The 18,064-nt window shown below is 42.9% G+C and overlaps 1 protein-coding gene across 1 annotated transcript; it reads right to left on the minus strand.

The window, feature by feature from the left end:
- Positions 1-1,469: 1,469 nt before the first annotated feature.
- LOC128885253 (uncharacterized) lies at positions 1,470-2,463 on the minus strand. Its single transcript, XM_054139205.1, has one exon. The coding sequence runs from the start codon at positions 2,397-2,399 to the stop codon at positions 1,470-1,472; it is 930 nt and encodes a 309-aa protein (XP_053995180.1). The 5' UTR covers positions 2,400-2,463.
- Positions 2,464-18,064: the final 15,601 nt, after the last annotated feature.

Genomic DNA, 18,064 nt, shown 5'->3' on the forward strand with positions numbered 1-18,064 from the left:
GTTTCTGGAATATCTCCTTAACGTAGCCTCGAACAACATTTTCACTAAGGAAAAATTGTTTCAAATCACCTCCCCAACACCTCTGAACCACACCTTTCAAGGACCCCCAACATTTTGGGGTCATCCTGTATATTGTTCATAACTACTGTTATTAATTGTTATTGATTGATTGTTATTGATTATTAACTACTTGGTTATAGATTGTCACGAAAAAGAATGAACTTCTGCACTCCGAGCAGCGGACCGCCGTGTGCGTCAGACGGCCTTCTTGCACCAGCTGGTGTACGTGCGTCGGTGTAAATTCCTCGCCTCCCCTTCTGAAAAGGCCCAATGGCACCCGTCGCAGACGATGGTGCCATCCGAAGCTACCCAGGACTGACCCTGGATACACTCCCTCCGTCTAAGGTTGGCCAGGGTAAAGGCGTGAGCAGCCTCTCTGCTGGAGTGACCAGCGGAGGCATTTGCGTGTCGTCGAACGCGGGCAAAGTAGCTGTTTAAGATTGAAGAAGGGAAAAGAAACTTAATTAGTTATGGGTTATTACTAGGGGAGCGTTGTTCTTTAATTATATAGTCTTGTTAAGATACATACCATTTCCTTGTTTCCTGTAGTAACCCATTGTGCTTTATTGCGGTCCTTGTAGTTCACACGAAAAAAAAAAAACTTTGATAATGATTCGAAGGGGCCGTGCGATGGTTTATATAGGGTATATTAGGTATGAATGGAGGTGGTAGCGGAGAGTTCTGATTGGATTTAGATATTACGTCTTTACCTGTACTGTTTAGTAGATGTGGACATTCCTTATTTTTTCCGCGAGGTCTGCTGTAAGTGCAGGTGGACTTCTTGAAATTGGTGGTATGCAAAACGGTGGCGAGATCGTTGGTTGTATATAGGGTGATGCTAAATTCTGTTTTCTTATGTTTTAGTGTTCCAATCTCTATTTGTTCAATTTGTTTCTTTGATGTTATGTTGGATTTTGAACAACGATTCTTATAAAATTTTGTAACAACCCATATTATGGCAATTATGATAATTAGTATCCCTATCAAGGATATTCCATAGGTTAAGTAGGATGTTAATCTTTGCGTACGGTGATGTGTCGCTAAATTGTTTGCTTGTTGTTTGATTTCTAGTAAGGGAATGGATTTCTCGTTTATTTTGTCATGTAATGATCCTAGCGGTATTTATTGTTGCTGATAATCGGATATTATTTGTATATGATGAGTTGTAATCTGTGGTATCAGGTGCGTTATATTTGGGCTTGGTAGTTGTTTAAATGTCGAGTTTACTGTAGATGTTGTTTCTGCCGATGCAATCATTCTTGAATTATTTATTTGTGCCTGTTAATTCTTTTTTAGTTTCAAAATTTCTGGACCTTGTATCAGTTCCTAGCCTGCGGCGCGGTAATTGCATTTGATTTGTATCGGAGTTTCTCTTTGACAGAGTATAGCCATGTGTTTGTAGTTTTGAGTTAATTGATAAATATGCCGGTTGATTTTAATGATCTTATGTGACAATTTTTCCATCCTATGATACGTTTTTGAATAAAAAGGTCAGTTTCACAAATTGGTGCTTCTTCTAGGCTGTATAATGGCAATGTAAGCTGACAGATGTATTTGGTGGGGTGAATCTTGCATCCTTGTATGAAGCTTTCCGTTGGCAAGAGATATTCCTTATGAGTGTCATCGATTGCGAGGTATGGGGTTTGTGGTACAATGAGCATGGCACTGGAAATGTTATGTGAAATTGGTAAAAAGGATGGTAATGGATGTAGCCAATATAGGTTAAAGGGTGCTTTATCTAGGAGGGGAATTTCGATTGATATGAGCATTCTTCCATTTGAATATATTGTGCTGATTATGATTATTCTATAAAATCTTTCTGATCGTAGTTCTGTTAGGGAGAGGAGAAATTCATATGGTGTTGATTGGTTAATACGGGTACATGTTAGCTCGAGTTCATCGGGTGATAATATAGCTGGGTGTAACATTCCTAATTTAGCAAACATTGTTGCGTCTGTCAATATTAGTAAAGCCTGAAGGTATTCGTCCATTTGTCTGGATATTTGATACGTCCAAGACGTTGAGGCTCTTTGTAACTCCATCTCTGTCTCGACTTCATCGAGTTTAAGGAGACCTGCTGTTAACTGTTTTATTTTGTTATCCATTATTAAGGAAGAATTCCTTAGTTTTATTAGGTCTTGGTGAATGTCTTGGAATTCTGATCTAACAATGTGCGTCTGTTTTCCCAATAGTTCTGATAAGTGTTTTTGGTCTTTATAAATTTTGTCTATTTCCTGGTTATAATATTTTGCGTCGTCCTCTGTAAGCGTTCCAAAAAGGACGTTGCTAATTGTACCGATAAATCCCAAAGGTGCTGATCTTTGTGATTTTGTGGGCATTGGTTTTGTTAGACTATTACGTAAAAGTTGCTCGTACTGATTTGCATCTGATAATTTTCGTGTTTAATCGATTCTAATTGTATCCGCAGGACAATATGTCCAGTTGTAATTGTCACAAAGTGTTTTGATTCTTTTCATTTATGGTAGAATAATTGGCTTTGCATCGAGAATATCTTGAACACCTAGGGCTGTTACTACTTTACATTTTGCGTGAAAAATCCTAATAGGTAATTCTTCTTCATAGAACAAGCCTGGGTTACTTTTGAAAGGTGTAATTTCATAATCTCCTTCGATCTCATCGGCTGTGCTAAATACCCATAGGATGTAGCAGAGCATTCCTGTGATTGAGAAATTTTCCATTATGCGCTGTTAAATAAATTGAAATAAATTTCGTTTCCGGTACTGTTTTCACGACATTGAACAGGGATCAGCACATAATCAGCGGTCAGGTGTTTCGGGAATTTATTGTTCTACGAATTTGGTGTCTGTGCTGACGGCACGAGCGGCATGCGCGTCCGAGATTGGAGATATGAAGAACTCGAGCGTTGTATTAATACAAAATTGTTATCAATCTTGCTATGTTTGTTTATCAATTCTATTATTTAGTTTTAGATCTGTTATTTAAGTTGGCAAGGTTCTAAAGTTTTAACTTATTAAGCTTTTTATTACCGTATCGCCTATTATTAATCGATACCAAATATGATCATGTTTTAACTTATCGAAGTGTTTCATGAATTTTTGACCATTTTCCTTCATTAGAATAGCATTATTTTGTTCCGTGATATCGCAAATTTTAAATGGTCCTTCATAATGGGAATCGAATTTCCCTATTCGCGGTTCTTTTAGGACGTAGACAAGGTCATTCGGTCTGAACTTAACTTCGTTACTTTTACGATCGTAGTATAACTTGGAACGTAATTTTATGTCATCTATATTTTTTCGTGTTATTGACCGAATTTCGTCTAAGCGCTGTACTAAATTTTCTACATATGATGGGTAAGTTAGAATTTCGTTACGAGACAACGGCGTAAATGGGTCTCAAGCTAACTGACCAAATACTACTTCGTACGGAGTAAAATTAGTTGCTTCGTGTACCGAAATGTTGTACGAGTAGGTTGCAAAGGGCAATAGAAGATCCCAGTTTTCGTATCTTTCCAAATAGTGTTTCAAATATTCAGTGAGAACGATGTGGCTTTGTGTCTAGTGAACCGTTTGTCTAGGGGCGGTAACCGGATGTTGTAACGTGATTTATTCTAAAGACGCGGGCTATGCCCTGTATTAAATTATTGATAAAACTTCTCCCGCGATCGGTCAGAATAGTACGCGGTGTTCCGAAAATTGTGATAAAATAGCGTGAGAAGGCGTCAGCGACGGTAACAGCATGAATATCCGGTAATGGAATTGCTATACAAAATTTTGAAAGTTGGCATTGCATAGTTAAAATGTGCCGATTTCCGCTGGGGGTTATAGGGAGAAGACCAACAGTGTCAAGAGCCACTTTATCAAACGGCTTTGCTGGCGTATCCGTTATGAGCATTGGTTCTCGCGTTTTTATGCGAACGAGCTTTTGTTCTTGACAACTGTGGCAATTTAGTATGAAGTTTTCATGTCACGACGCATTCGCGGCCAATCGAAGTGACTTCGTATTCGCTGATATGTTTTTGTTACTCCTTTATGTCCCCCTATTAAAATTTCGTGATAATATCGGATGATATCCTCGCGTTGATCTTCCTCGAGTACTTTAATTTTCCCTGTGCATACTGTAATTTTTGTTGGTATATTCCAGAATATTTCTTCTAAATGCGATTTAAGGATATTCGCGTTGAAACGGTGTAAGGTTTCACCGTGTGCTCTTATTCGGAACGAGCTAATGCTCTCTCTCTCTATCGTAGTTCGGAGAACGATTAGCAAGCGTTCTAACTTTGATTCATTCATTTCGTGGAAGAAACTTTTTGTTCCGATGACGTTAAGGATTTTTCCTTGTTCGTAAGGAACAATTATTACTTGTCCTTCTATTAAATCTTTCGTTAATAGGCTCGCTTCCTGAAGTAAGCCCAGTGCTTTGAAAGTTTTACTTATTTGACTGGTTAATAAACAATCGGCTCGTATAAAATGGACATAATTATCTGAAGTAAATGTAAGGGTTGATTCTGAAATGGTTACTTCGCATTTTGCTTGTGATCGTGGTGTTGGCTCTCGTTTCGGAGGGTAGCCATGGCTTGAATAGCCAAAAGTTTCTGATGTAGCTATTGATTTCATTTTATCCATAAATTTGTCGAATTCGGACGTTAATTCTACTGAAGACGATTGCTGATGTGTTTCCATTGTATCAGACTTAAAATTCTTTCCATCCATGAGTGCGCTAGTATTTAGCATGATCATCGTTGATTGGGGAACTTTCAATGCTCCCTCAGGCAGAGGCAGCAACCAAGATACGCGTTTCGGTGCTGTAACTAGTTTCTGTGCATCCCTGCCTGACCTCATGCTTTCGCCCTGGCTTTCTAGATTTTCCGGCTCCGTTTTATCGTCGATACTGTTCAAGAAATCTATCTCTTCCTTAGAGAAGTCCGGACTAAACCAAATCGGATCACAGGTTTGAGTTCTTTCGTCTTCGTCGCTTTCGCTTCCGAATTCCTCTAGCCGCGTTGCGTTTATACCCATTAACGTTGAATTTGTTTGTGGTTCGGCAATTTCTAGGTCGTTTTCCGTTTGTGTTATCGCCGAAGGAGGATCGTCGTCGTTGAATGTTTCTTCTACAATAACAGTTAGTGGTTCTACATAATTAGGTCTCGGTTGTTCTTCCCGCCGCATTTGAACCCGTTGTCTGATTCCTTTTTGATTTGTCTCGGAATCTGTGACATTTTCAGCGGTTTCATCCTTATTTGGAGAAATTGGAAAAGCGTGTGGTACGGGGTTTTGCGATAAAGCGTCTGCGTTTGCATTTACTCGGCCTGGTTTGTAAACTATTTCATAATCGTAGTCGGCGAGTAATATTCTCCAGCGTGCGAGCCGCGAAGTTGGGTCTTTAATCGAAAATAGCCATTGTAATGGGTGGTGATCGGTAACGAAGAAAAATTTCCGTCCATAAATAAACGTCCTAAAATGTTTTACTGCATAAATAGTAGCCAGACATTCTTTTTCCGTGGTAGAATAATTTTGTTCAACACGTGTGATTACTTGTGACGCGTAGGTAATGGGCGGGTCTTGCCCAATTTTTCCTTGACTTAAGATTGCGCCAACTGGTGTATCGGAAGTGTCTGTGGTTATGAAAAACGGTTCATCATAATTTGGGTATCGTAGAACCGGCTCTTTACACAGGGCTTGTCTTAAGTCCTCAAAGCTTGCTTGATGCGTTTCAGATCCGAAAAATATTTAGCCTTTCCCAAACGATTTAATGTATCCGAAATACGAGGAATAGGGAATTTGTCTTCTATTGTCTTTGCATTTAATTTGCGAAAGTCGGCGACCATACGCCAACGTTTACTTTCCGCGGAGTCAGCTTTCTTCGGCACTACCCAAAGCGGAGAGTTTTACGGTGATTTTGATGGAATGATTATTCTTAAATTTTCTAGATTATTTATTTGTTTCTTAATTTCTTCTTCCTGCGATGGTGTAAACGAATATTGTCATGTATAAACGGGGATGGAATCAATTGTTGGAATATTGGGTCCCCGTTAACGAAGAATCTGTCTGAATATTCCTCCAGGGTTTTCGTTACTAGGTTACGTGCCGTATTATCGAGATGATCTAATTTCAATTTATCCATAATTGTATCAAGTCGTTCAGTAGAAGAACGGTAACTAATTTTGTGTTCCCCTAAATCATATGCTTCGTGTTCAGCGAGCTGTTGTTCTGAAAGCGGTGTGAGAGGACGCGGTGGAGGTGCTTGTTCCAAATTTTTCTCAGACTCGTTTTCTAATTCTGGATGTTCAGCGAGGAAAGCCTGCAAGGTTTCTCGTCCCCTTATGCATGATCGAAGAGCATCGTTCATTGCGGCTGAATTAGAGAAACGTATCGGGTGTACCGGGCGGCTAGTCATTACTAACGAGTGATGAAAATATGATACAGAGTCCTGTTCTTGTAGAAGATACGAACTACCTATTAGGTCTGATATTCCTGGAGGTCAATTTGAATTTTTAACAACATAAAATAGCGCCCAGCTACCATTAATTTTCATACAAGTGACGCCCTCAGTATAAATTTTTCCTTTTAATCCTTCTATTTCGAACCGGTCGCGATTAACGACGGGTGCGTCAGGGTGGACTGCGTCTAATTCTACTATGCTTAATACGGGTCCCGTATCAATTAAGAATTCGCCTTTTCCTGCCCCCAACTCTCGGAGGGAGTCCTAGGGGTCTCGTTCCTGAAGGTTACCGTACTCGAATTTGAGGAGGTTGCGCGGTCCGCGCCCGCTCTATCGTCGTTGCGTGAGCGGGCGCCGTAGGAGTTTAAATGTTTCGTCTGTTTACGATTTTCTCCGTGTTGTTGGCACGGTACCCTATCAATTTGTGATTCCTCATAATGTTGCGTACGTCGCGGTGGCGTTTGGTTCTGTGACACGCTCCTTCCTTGACTTGGTGGAGAAAAATTTTGCTCGTATCTCTTTACTGGAGCGGCACGTCTTTGGCGCGTGCGGCCTTGATAGCGTCTCGGTTCGTATGACTCGCGTCGCTCGGGTGGCTCTTCCGACCGTAGGCGTCGGTTGTTGTAGGGTGACACAGGACGGGGACGCGGATATCGCTTCTCAGTTTCGTAATAATCGTAACAATCGTAATTGTCTCTATCGTTCTCCCTGTTTCTACTATCTTCCCTAAGTGGCGAAGGACTATAACGCAATCTAGTGTACGCGGGGTACATAATTTTCGGATATTCGTACTCTGTTTCATCGCGAGGTTCGCGCCATTCCATCTTTCCCTTAGGATTGTCGTAGGGTGACGGGGGACGTGCCAGAAGCCCATACGCGTATGTCTCGTTCCTTGATGCGGTAGGTACAATTCGGTCGCGTCTTTCATGCTCTAACGCCAGATCAAATGCCTCGCCTAACGTTTCTGGATCGACTATCCATACCCTAGCGGATATTCTTTGTGGTAATCCTAAAATAAACGCGGTTCGACCTATTTGTTCGATCTCTCGTATATGGTGAGGCGCGTTTTCTTTAAACAAATCTTCGGCACTATTTTTCGTGTATTTTACTAAATGACTAACTCTATGAACGAAATCGATCACCGTTTCATGAGACAACATGCTCAGTCTCACAATTTCTAATTTGAGTTCTTTATATCCGCGACGTGGAACGTAGCGCTTTTTCAAAAGGAGCAGAAGGTCTATAGTATTATTGACGTTATTCCTCTCAACATAATCCCGAACTGGATCGGCTAGATTATATTTTAATTCATCGAAAAACATTTGTCCATACCCGGGCGGAATTCTACGTGCGACCCTTTGCACGTCTCCCATAAATTTTTCTAACGACGTAACTCCCGGTTCAAAGTATGAAACTGCGTCAATTGCGCGATATACTCTATTTTCGTCCTCGTGTTGTCTATAAATCTCACTCGCGGTCGTTTCAAATTCCCTTGAGCGTCCTGCATAGGACTGTCCTATCGGCGGGGTTGAAGTGGGTAGGGGAGGTGGTCTTATCTCCGGAGTCGTCATTGTGACGATAACTATTTATGATAATGTAATCTAAAACTCGTTTAAATTTCCTAAATTTAGGAACTGAATACAGATAAGTTTCGTGCTAAGGAAAACTCGTTTCGTTAGCAAGGAAGACAGCATCCCACTTTTGACACCAATTTGTTACATCCCAGCTTATCTAGGACTCTTTCTTGGGATCTTCGTCTTCAATTAAAGAGGTAAAGCTCACCTTAACTGTATTCGCTATCGGGAAAGAGCAATTCGGGATTGCAATGATTGTTTTCAAGGTTTAGCATAGAAATAAGTATTGTTACAAAATAACGAGTTTATATTACAATATCGGTTTTGGGAATCAAGTATACAATTATGTAAGTACGTTACCGTTTGTCAGTCTCACAGTTTGGTTGTATCAGCTATCGGCTGTGGTCTCAGGGCTTTGCTGTTGCAAGGATCTATTTATCGGCAACTATCACTCGCGACACGGGACTCTACTAATTAACAACGGACTTTCCTTGGCAACGACGCGGGGCGCCTACGATTACTCTATCCGCGACTACAAGATTTAATAATTAACGGCCAAAGCGCGACGCTGAGGGCGTATTCGAATATCGATAAAGATTTGATGTGGTTTTAACCGATTATACGTCGGACTTTCGTAGGTAACGACAATGCGTGAAGTTAACCTGTCCGCAACTACTTGATTTCGGTAATGACCAATGTGAGAACGTACTAAGACCGGAATAAACGCCGTGGAGCGTGTCCACGGGTTCATATATTAGCTGATCCTCGCATGGCACGAGCCGCGGTTCACAAACCTTCATTTCGGTATCCGTTGAATTCGGGAGGGGTCCCAAGTTCAACGGACGTGTTGGCGTTGAACGCTGACACCTATTTCGCTGATTCGAAGATCGCACGATTCGGTTCCCGAGAAACGATTTCCGAATCGTTTGTCGTGCGCATTCCTAAAAGTATCGTGCAATGTAAGGTCGATGAAAAGGACACCGGCAGGGCCGGGTGTAACACTCAACTAGCTGCTCTGAACTCTCTGTCTCAAATGGAAAAGGAAGCTGCTCAGGATCTAAAGGAATTGTTGAGTGGCACGGTAGACACGGTGCAAGCTCTGGAAGTATTGAACCGACCTATTGAACATTGAGATGACTGGCTAGTCTTCATCACGTCAGAAAAACTAAATTCATGGACTAGGATGGATTGGGAGAAGTCCATTGGAGCCACGTCAAATCCACCCACCTTTGAAGAGCTGATGACATTCCTGACGTCCCGGATGCTAGCCCTTGAGACGGTGGAGGGATCGCCTAAAACAACTGCTGCATCAAAGGGATCGACGTCAACCTGGAAGCAAGAGAAGAGGAGTCATGAGAACAACGGTCATCGTTTCAAGACGCGCGCTACACACACATGTGGTTAAGAGAATCGCAATTGTGCGATTTGCAAGAAGGAGCATTTTTTACTCTTCTGCCCTACGTACAAGAGCATGAATCCTCGCGATAGGAAAGTACTGGTAAAACAAAAGCGTCGTTGTTTCAATTGTCTAGCTCCGCACTCTTCCTCTGCTTGCAAATCGACTAAGCGTTGTCAGGTTTGCGCGGGTAAACAACACACTTCTTTACATTCGTCCTTTAAACAAACCTCTGCCGATCGTTCTTTTGTTTCTTCACAGGTGTCAGATACGAGTAAGAAACGCGAAGACAATTTAAATTCGGACCAATCCGAAGCGCAATCAGGAAAAACAATACATTGTGCAATGACTTTCTGCTCCGTCACCTACCCTGAATCAATCGTACTCGCAACTGCAGAGCTTGAAATAGAATCTAGCCAAGGCGACAGGGTCACGGTCAGAGCTCTGATTGATCCATGTTCGGAAGTTTCGTTGCTGGAAGAGAGCGTAGCTCAGCTCTTAAAACTGAAAAGAGTACGTCAAAACATTCCTGTAATAGGCGTAGGAAAAATGCAAACTTACACAAAAGGTAGAGTCTCTGTTTCAATAATTTCTCGTGTAGATAAAACAATATCTCACCAATTAACTGCGTATATTCTCCCACGTTTGTCGGCTTATCAAGCGGCAAAATCTCATTGCCCTTCAGCGCTGGCGCATCTTGAAGGGTTAGAACTTGCAAATCCTCACTTCCTATCTTCAAGGAGAATTAATCTAATCTCAGGAGCAGACATTTACGCTTAAATAATCAAGTCTGGCTTAAAGAAGGGTCCTCCAGATGCACCTATGGCTCAAGCAATTAGGATGGATCTTAACTCGTCCTTTGAGGTCACCTCCAACTTCTTGTCAAACTAACTAAAGCTATCTCCTTACAGTGCTCCGTGAGGGAATCTGAATTAATTGACTCGTTAACTCGTTTTTGGACGATAGGAGAGGTGCCTTCCATGACACACTCGCTAACAGAGGAGGAAAAACAATGTGAGCAACACTATAGGCAAACGCATACACGAGACGAAACTGGCAGGTATGTTGTATGCTTACCATTTAAATCTGCTCCGACAAAACTAGGCGAAAGCAAAGGCGCGGCTACCTTTTTTCTTCAAAAACTTGAGCGTCGATTAAAATCAGACGCGAATCTTCAAAGCTCTTATTGCGAATTTCTACGCGAATACAAAAAGCTCGGCTATATGGAACGTATTTCTGATTCTTCTGAAAAGGAGTTGTACTATTATCTCCCACATCAAGGCGTGCGTCGCGAGGCCAGTTCTACAACAAAATTACGCGTTGTATTTAATGCGTCTTACGCGACATCTTCGGGTTTATCTTTAAACGACCTTGTTCATAAAGGGCCAAATCTATTACCTGACATATTTTCTCTTCTGCTGCGCTGGCGAAGTCATGCAATTGTCTTATCAGCGGACATAAAAAAGATGTACAGACAAATACTGGTGAACAGACAGGATTGCGATCTTCAAAGAATCGTGTGGCGAGAATCTCCCAACGAACCTATCTCTTCGTGTAGGCTTCTAACAGTCACCTACGGGATGGCATGCGCACCTTATTTAGCTATTCGGACATTGCGTCAATTGAGCGAAGATGAGAAAAAGTTCTTTCATTACCCTTTAGTAGCTCTCTGTCTTTTAACCGACGTTTATATCGATGATGTAGTTTCTGGATCCGATACAATTGAAGAAGCCAAAGTCCTGCAGCAACAATTGATAAAGTTGCTGAAGGCGGGCGGCTTCAATTAACGTAAGTGGGCTTCTGACGAACCCGCAGTCTTTATAGGACTTTCTCCTCACGAACTAGCTTCGTCTCCAAACTTAAATTGCAACATCGACGGCGTTTCTTCACTCCTAGGGTTAAAATGGAACACTACGTCAGACTCCTTTTTATTTACAATACAATCACGGTCAAATACTGGTCCGGTAACCAAAAGAATCGTGTTCAGAGAAATAGCTGGACTCTTCGACCCTTTAGGTCTTCTCGCGCCTGTCGTTGTAACTGCAAAGATCTTCATGCAATCTCTATCGCTGTCAAACCTAACTTGGGATGAACCACTACCAAATATTCAACAAAGGTACTGGCTAAACTACTATGAAGGGCTGAGCGCGCTCTCCCCCCTTCGAATTCCTCGCTGGTTATCGATAACGCGTGTAAGTAACTCCTACGAGCTACATGGTTTTGCTGACGCTTCTGAAAAGGCCTACGCTGCAGTTATATAATAAAAACTATTCCTAACAGTTTCACACAGGAGCCTTCTAGCAGACTGGTTGCATCAAAAACTCACGTTGCACCACAGAAACAAATTTCGTTGCCACGTTTGGAACTGTGTGTCGTGACACTTCTAGTGCGTTTGATGGTCACCGTCAAAAAAGCGCTGACTTTACCTGATTGTGTGGTAAATCTCTAGTCCAATTCCTCTGTAGTCCTTGGCTGGCTTCAACAACATCCATCAAAATGGAAGATTTTTGTTGCAAATAGGGTGTCGAAAATTCAAACTTCGTTATCAGAAGCAACCTGGCGGCACCTAAGATCTGCCCAGAACCCTGCCGACGAAGCTTCTCGCGGAATAATGGGGGAAAAACTAGCAAAAAACGACTTGTGGTGGAAGGGACCTTCCTTTCTATCGAAACGAACGTACAATCTAGACGTTCACCTCCTGTCGAACTTAGGAACAGAGCAGAAAGCACGAGCGACAAAGAGTGTTCTCACTACCGTTGTGGCACCTCGTTCGTAGAGGAATTAATAAACAAACACGCGTCAATTAATGGACTATGTACCGTAACCGCGTGGTGCTTACGTTTTCTCAAACGCAACAGAGACCAGCTGTCAACGCAAGAAACTAGCTGTTACGTAAAAACGCGGGAACTTTTAAATGCGCGACTTACCTTAATTCGGTGTTACCAGTCGATCGTATTTGCGAACGAGAAATCTTCACCGGTAACTCAGGGCCCCTTAGCTCGTTTGAACCTCTTCCTGGACGAGAGGGAAATTCTAAGAGTGGGGGACGTTTGAAAAAGTCGCTTCTGGTCTACAAAGAAAAAGATCCAATTATACTTTTCTCACGGGGACATTTCACAACGTTAATAATTCGCGAAGCACATCTTAAAACATTATATGGTGGATTACAACTTACCTTAGGAACGACAAGGCAAGACGTACTGGATTCTGTGCGGGCGACGCGCAGTTTGCACTTATATCCATTCAGCGATGGCGAGCGAAAACTGCGCAGCAACGAATGTCTGACCTCCCGTCCACTCGTGTGCGACCGGCTAGACCATTTTTAAATTCCGGAGTTGACTATGCCGGGCCGTTTTACACTAAAACTAGTCCAGGAAGGGGTCACAAAACGCGTAAATCGTATGTAGCGGTTTTCGTCTGTCTTGCCACACGCGCTGTTCACTTGGAACTAGTCTCCGATTGTACCATAGACGCGTTCCTCGCTGCATATCGGCGGTTCGTATCACGACGCAGAATTTGCTCCACACTTCGTAGCGATCAAGGGACCTCCGTAGGCGTTGATCGTGAACTCCGCGAACTGCTGAAAGACGTCAACTTCAGAACAGTGGCAGCAAAGTTAGAGAAGGACGGAACTACGTGGAAAATTAATCCTCCTGCAGCGCCTCATTTCGGCGGCATCTTGGAAGCCGCTGTAAAGTCCATGAAGTTTCATCTTAGGAGAGTAGTGGGAGAATACCGCTCTCACGTTTAAAGAAGCGTCTACCGTCCTGGCACAAATCGAGGCGTGTCTAATCTCACGCCCTTTGGCACCTCTAGGAGACGACATTAATGCTTACGATTTTCTCACTCCAGGGCACTTCCTCATTGGCGCTCCACTCACGGCACTACCGGAACTGTCACTTACAGACGAGAAATTACAACGGCTGACTAGATGGCAATTGTGTCAACAGATACTAGACCACATCTGGAAATGATGGTCGGCCGAATAGTTGCAACAGTTACAGGCGCGCAATAAATGGCTGCGACAGCAACCCAATGTACAAAAAGACGACCTCTGCCTCGTAACATCTGAGGAAACACCACCAACAAAGTGGCTAATCGGACGAGTCATCGAAACCTTTTCCGGTAACGACGGTCTAATGCGTGTCGTTTTGATACAAACTTTGTATTCTGCCGGCGCGAAACTTAGACTAAGCATTGCGATCACTAGTTGATAGATCATTCGTCATCACGACGAAGTGCGGGCGGAATGTTTAGGAACCAGACCGATAACTACACGCGGCAATTATCGTTGGTCGATAATTGCTCGCGTATTGACACCTAGATTCGACAGGTATCGCTCTCGCTTCTTTGCTTCTCTCTACTCTTTCTGAGAAATGACCAGGATCTCGCTTATTGGAACAGTACGAAAGTAATTAAGATATCGATAGCACGTAAAGTAAAGAGAGAGAAAGTGAGAGGTAACGAAGAGGCAAGAGTGAACTAAATCAAACTGTTCTTATTGTAATTAGTTTAATCTAAACGAGTTCATAATTGTGTATAACTACAAGTGTAAGAAAACACGATTATCATTCTATAAACTAAGTTTACTTATTCTAATTACAAACTACTTAAAACTGTCTATGCTACTTACGAATGAAACTATCCTAATCTTTGACTTAATTATTAAACAACTATACTACTACATTGAACAATCACAAACACAAGAAAAGGTATAAAATAACAGGGAATGGTTCGTCCCCGTATAAAGAACGACCCAGAATGAACATTTAGGAGAAAATAGACGAACATGACATACTAATGATAAGGAGGAAAATCTATGATTTATGGTTAAGAAAGGAAATTCCGAACACGAAAAAAATTTTACAAGCCGTTAACGACGACCCGAAATTACCAAATTTTAGCGAGTCTTCCCTTTATCGTCTCATGAAGCGAATGGAATTCAAGTATGTCGCGCGTTCGCGCAATAGCGCCTTAGTTGACAAGGAATACATTGTATCTTGGAGACAGAGATATGTAAAGTGTTATTATACTGATGAGTAGGAACAATTGATAAGAGAATTAAATTTATTGTTTATGCGGCAATATTGAATTTAAAAGAGTACATTTCCTTTACACATATATTCAACAAATTCAGCAGTATAGAGCGTAGGGCCCCCCTATATTTTATTTAGACGAGATCTGGACAAATGCTGGGGACGTTAGAAAGAGTCTATGGGTATACACGTCTGTTCCCAGCAGACAGAATGCTCTGGAAAGGGGGCTATCCACGGGGATCCCTGATCCCCAAAATAAGGGGAAATGTCTGATCATCGGACACATCGGGCCGGTAGATGTTCGTACTTGGAGCCCTTCTTTGTTTCGAATCGAAGAAAAATTCTGCCAACTATCATGATGAGATGTACGGCAATACATTTTGCGATTACTTTCGAAGTTTTTTGCCCATGCTAAAAGATGGGGCTGTGATTATTATGGATAACGCTCTGTACCACAGTACAAAGATTGAAAAGTATTCAAATATGTCATGAAGGAAAAACCAAATAATTACGTGGCTGGTGGGTAAGGGGGAAAAAGTGGAGCAACATTTCGTGAAGGCGCAGTTAATAGAGCTACCTCAAAAGTATAAGAGAGAGCAAAATTATGTTATATAAGAGCGAACGACAGTGAGGCGACATTCCAATAGCCTGGCGACGGCCAGAGCTGTTCAAGTGCTGTCATAAATTAGCGGGGTGTTTAGACTCCGGAGAATGTGGCGAGAGTCGAAGTCGAATTTCGGCGGAACCCAACCATATTTCGTCGGTGTGACATGAGTTTGACCAGGCCCCGTAGAGCCCAAGAAAGAGTGGAGCGCGTACTTGCCATTTAAGGGGGGAAAATGCCACGCCACGGGCAGAACAGAAAAAGCGAGAGAAGAAGAGACCGCAGGCAAACGTCGCGAAATCGGAAAAATGTACAATTAATAAAAATCTATTCAACAGCATTTATGTGTTTTACAGTTATAGATGAGTACGCCAAGCAACATGGCCACGATGTGCTCCGACTTCCTCCTTACCATTGTGAGCTAAACCCCATCGAATTAGCATAGGCAAATATTAAAGATTACGTGAGCCATCGAAAATGTATCGCCGGAGATGTGGCGGAATTTTATTCGGCGTGCAACAGAGAAGGAGAATAGATTCCGCGAGTTGGACCACATCACTGACTCAATGTTAGATGAAAGAACTCCGACTCCAACTCCGACTAGGATACCGTTTTTTGGCGGCTTTGGGGTTTTAGTGGGTATTCCTGAAATGTCACGTGAGTCCCACACTCCCTCGCGTATTGCACGCTAGCGCGAGGAGTGCGTAAATGCATTTCCCCAAGTAAAAAAAAAAGTATTCGTAAGGGCACAACACTTTTTCAATCACACTTTTTCAACACAATCAATATTAAATATTGTATATATTGCGTCTAATTGTATGCGCAAACATTTTTTTGAGTATATTAAATATTATTCCTTTCATATTCCATCCATTTCACCGTACTTTTGTTTCACTCCGTATATTCATCACAGTCAATAAAGGGGGAAGGAATCCGCGGAGTGCGAGTATCGAGTTTCGATAAGTTCCCCCACTACTTTCCAACCTGCGTGAAGCAGTTATGGACTCTGGTGACGGCAACTATAGATCAATCTCTGAAAGTAGTAAGGAGCGACTCTCTTTTGTTCTCAAGAAATAAAAAATCTATATATATGTAGAAACGAAACGTCAAATTACCGGTATCGGTTGAGGTTAACGCACGCGTAGGTAAATACACTACAGAAAAACGTGCGAACGCGAGCCGAAGAAGGCGACAAAAACAGCGTATGACAACAGCTGATCGCGCAACACCTGAGTGCGTTGACCCGCGAGCGTGACTGTGTGCGTCAAATAATAAAATGTAACGAGTGAGGAAAGCGGTTGCTTTTCGAAAAGTTTCGCGAACATTCGGACGTCGCGTGTATATAAGGACGCAATCGCGGCGCGGACGTTAGAATAGAATCAAAAAGTCTAACGAGGTATACGAAACGATATAACGAACGGCACGATATATTACGATCACAGCAACGAATTACGGTTTTACGGATTTGTATCACGGAATTTTTGTGTATTTACCGAGGTATTCTAATGAAAAGGAATAGTTCACACAATTCTATTTCCTACATGTATAAAAAGAAAAATTTTGAGTTTTTCAAGAAGGGGGCTAGTGTGATGATGGCCCCATGGAAATCGAATAGCGTATTTCTGTTGAACTACAAAGGGGCAAACGAAAATTCCAATCGAGCATTGATGAGCAAACGATGAACAAACTTGTGCAAAAAGAAAAATTTGAATTTTGTTAAAAATTGACATACACTGACCCGCGATACTCAGTGGACAGTTTTTAAAACGTCGTAACTATGGGAGTTTTTAACCAATTTTCGTGAAACTTCGTCAGGAGTAGTTTTGAAGTGTCCTCTTGGTGTGTGCAAAGTTGCATTGGTTAGGGTTGATGCGAATAGAGTGCCGGAGGGTCAATCGAGGCGTGCTCCAGGAGTCTGTTTTAGGACCCCTGCTATGGAACGTGGGGTACGACTCGATACTGCGCGGGCTGCTCCCGTCCGGTATCAGCGTCCTTTGCTATGCAGACGACACGCTGATTATCGTGACGGGACACATCGGGACGAGGATCATTCGTTTGGCGAAAATGGCGGTGCCCATCGTCGTCGCCAGGATCCGGGCACTGGGACTGGAGATCTCGCCGCAGAAGACGGAGGTAGTCATGTTTCACGGACTGCGTCTGTCGCGGTGGGTGCCCCAGGCTTGGATCCGAGTTGGTGACCCCCACGTCCAGGTGGGCAAGACGATGAGGTACCTCGGCCTCGAGCTGGATAGCCGCTGGCGCTTCGAGGTTCATTTCGACCACCTTCTTCCCCGGGTCCAGGGCGTAGCGACCCAATTGGGTCGTCTGATGCCCAACCTCAGGTCCGAAAGAGAGGGTGCGCCGCCTTTACGTGGGGGTGGTGCGGTCAATGGCCCTATACGGGTCACCCGTTTGGGCCGGCGACATGATGGCCCGTCGGCGCAGCCGGATGCTGCTGCGCCGCGTGCAAAGGCACATGGCCATTAGGGTCGCGAGGGGATACCGCACCATATCCCACGAGACGGCAGCCGTCCTGGCAGAGGTGGTGCCATTTGATCACCAGGCGGAGGCGGGCGCCGATATATATCGGCGTCTGCAAATCCTCTGCCGGAGTGGAGCCTCCCCGCCGGATGGTGCGGTCCAAGAGTAGAAGGAGTAGATGAAAAAAGCAGCAAGTGGGCTGGACGAAAATGATAAAAATTTTAACTTTTGCAATTTCTTATTAAACTTTAAAGAAGAAACAAAGAATAATTCCGTAAACTTTGAAAACAGAACAAATATACTGGTTCCACCCATGTTCTATTGGATTCAGGTTTGGGCGGACCACGTACGGGTGCAAAATTCCTGTAACTTATCGCTCCGCTTTTGAATGTCGGAGTCACCCGGCCCACTTGCTGCTCTTTTAAATGCCTCGATTTTGCAACGAAAGCGTGATAAAAAAAATCTTTTTGGGGATCCGTTAAAGAAGCGC

This window comes from Hylaeus anthracinus, unplaced genomic scaffold (genome assembly GCF_026225885.1).
Source record: "Hylaeus anthracinus isolate JK02 unplaced genomic scaffold, UHH_iyHylAnth1.0_haploid 11980, whole genome shotgun sequence".
Taxonomy (NCBI): domain Eukaryota; kingdom Metazoa; phylum Arthropoda; class Insecta; order Hymenoptera; family Colletidae; genus Hylaeus; species Hylaeus anthracinus.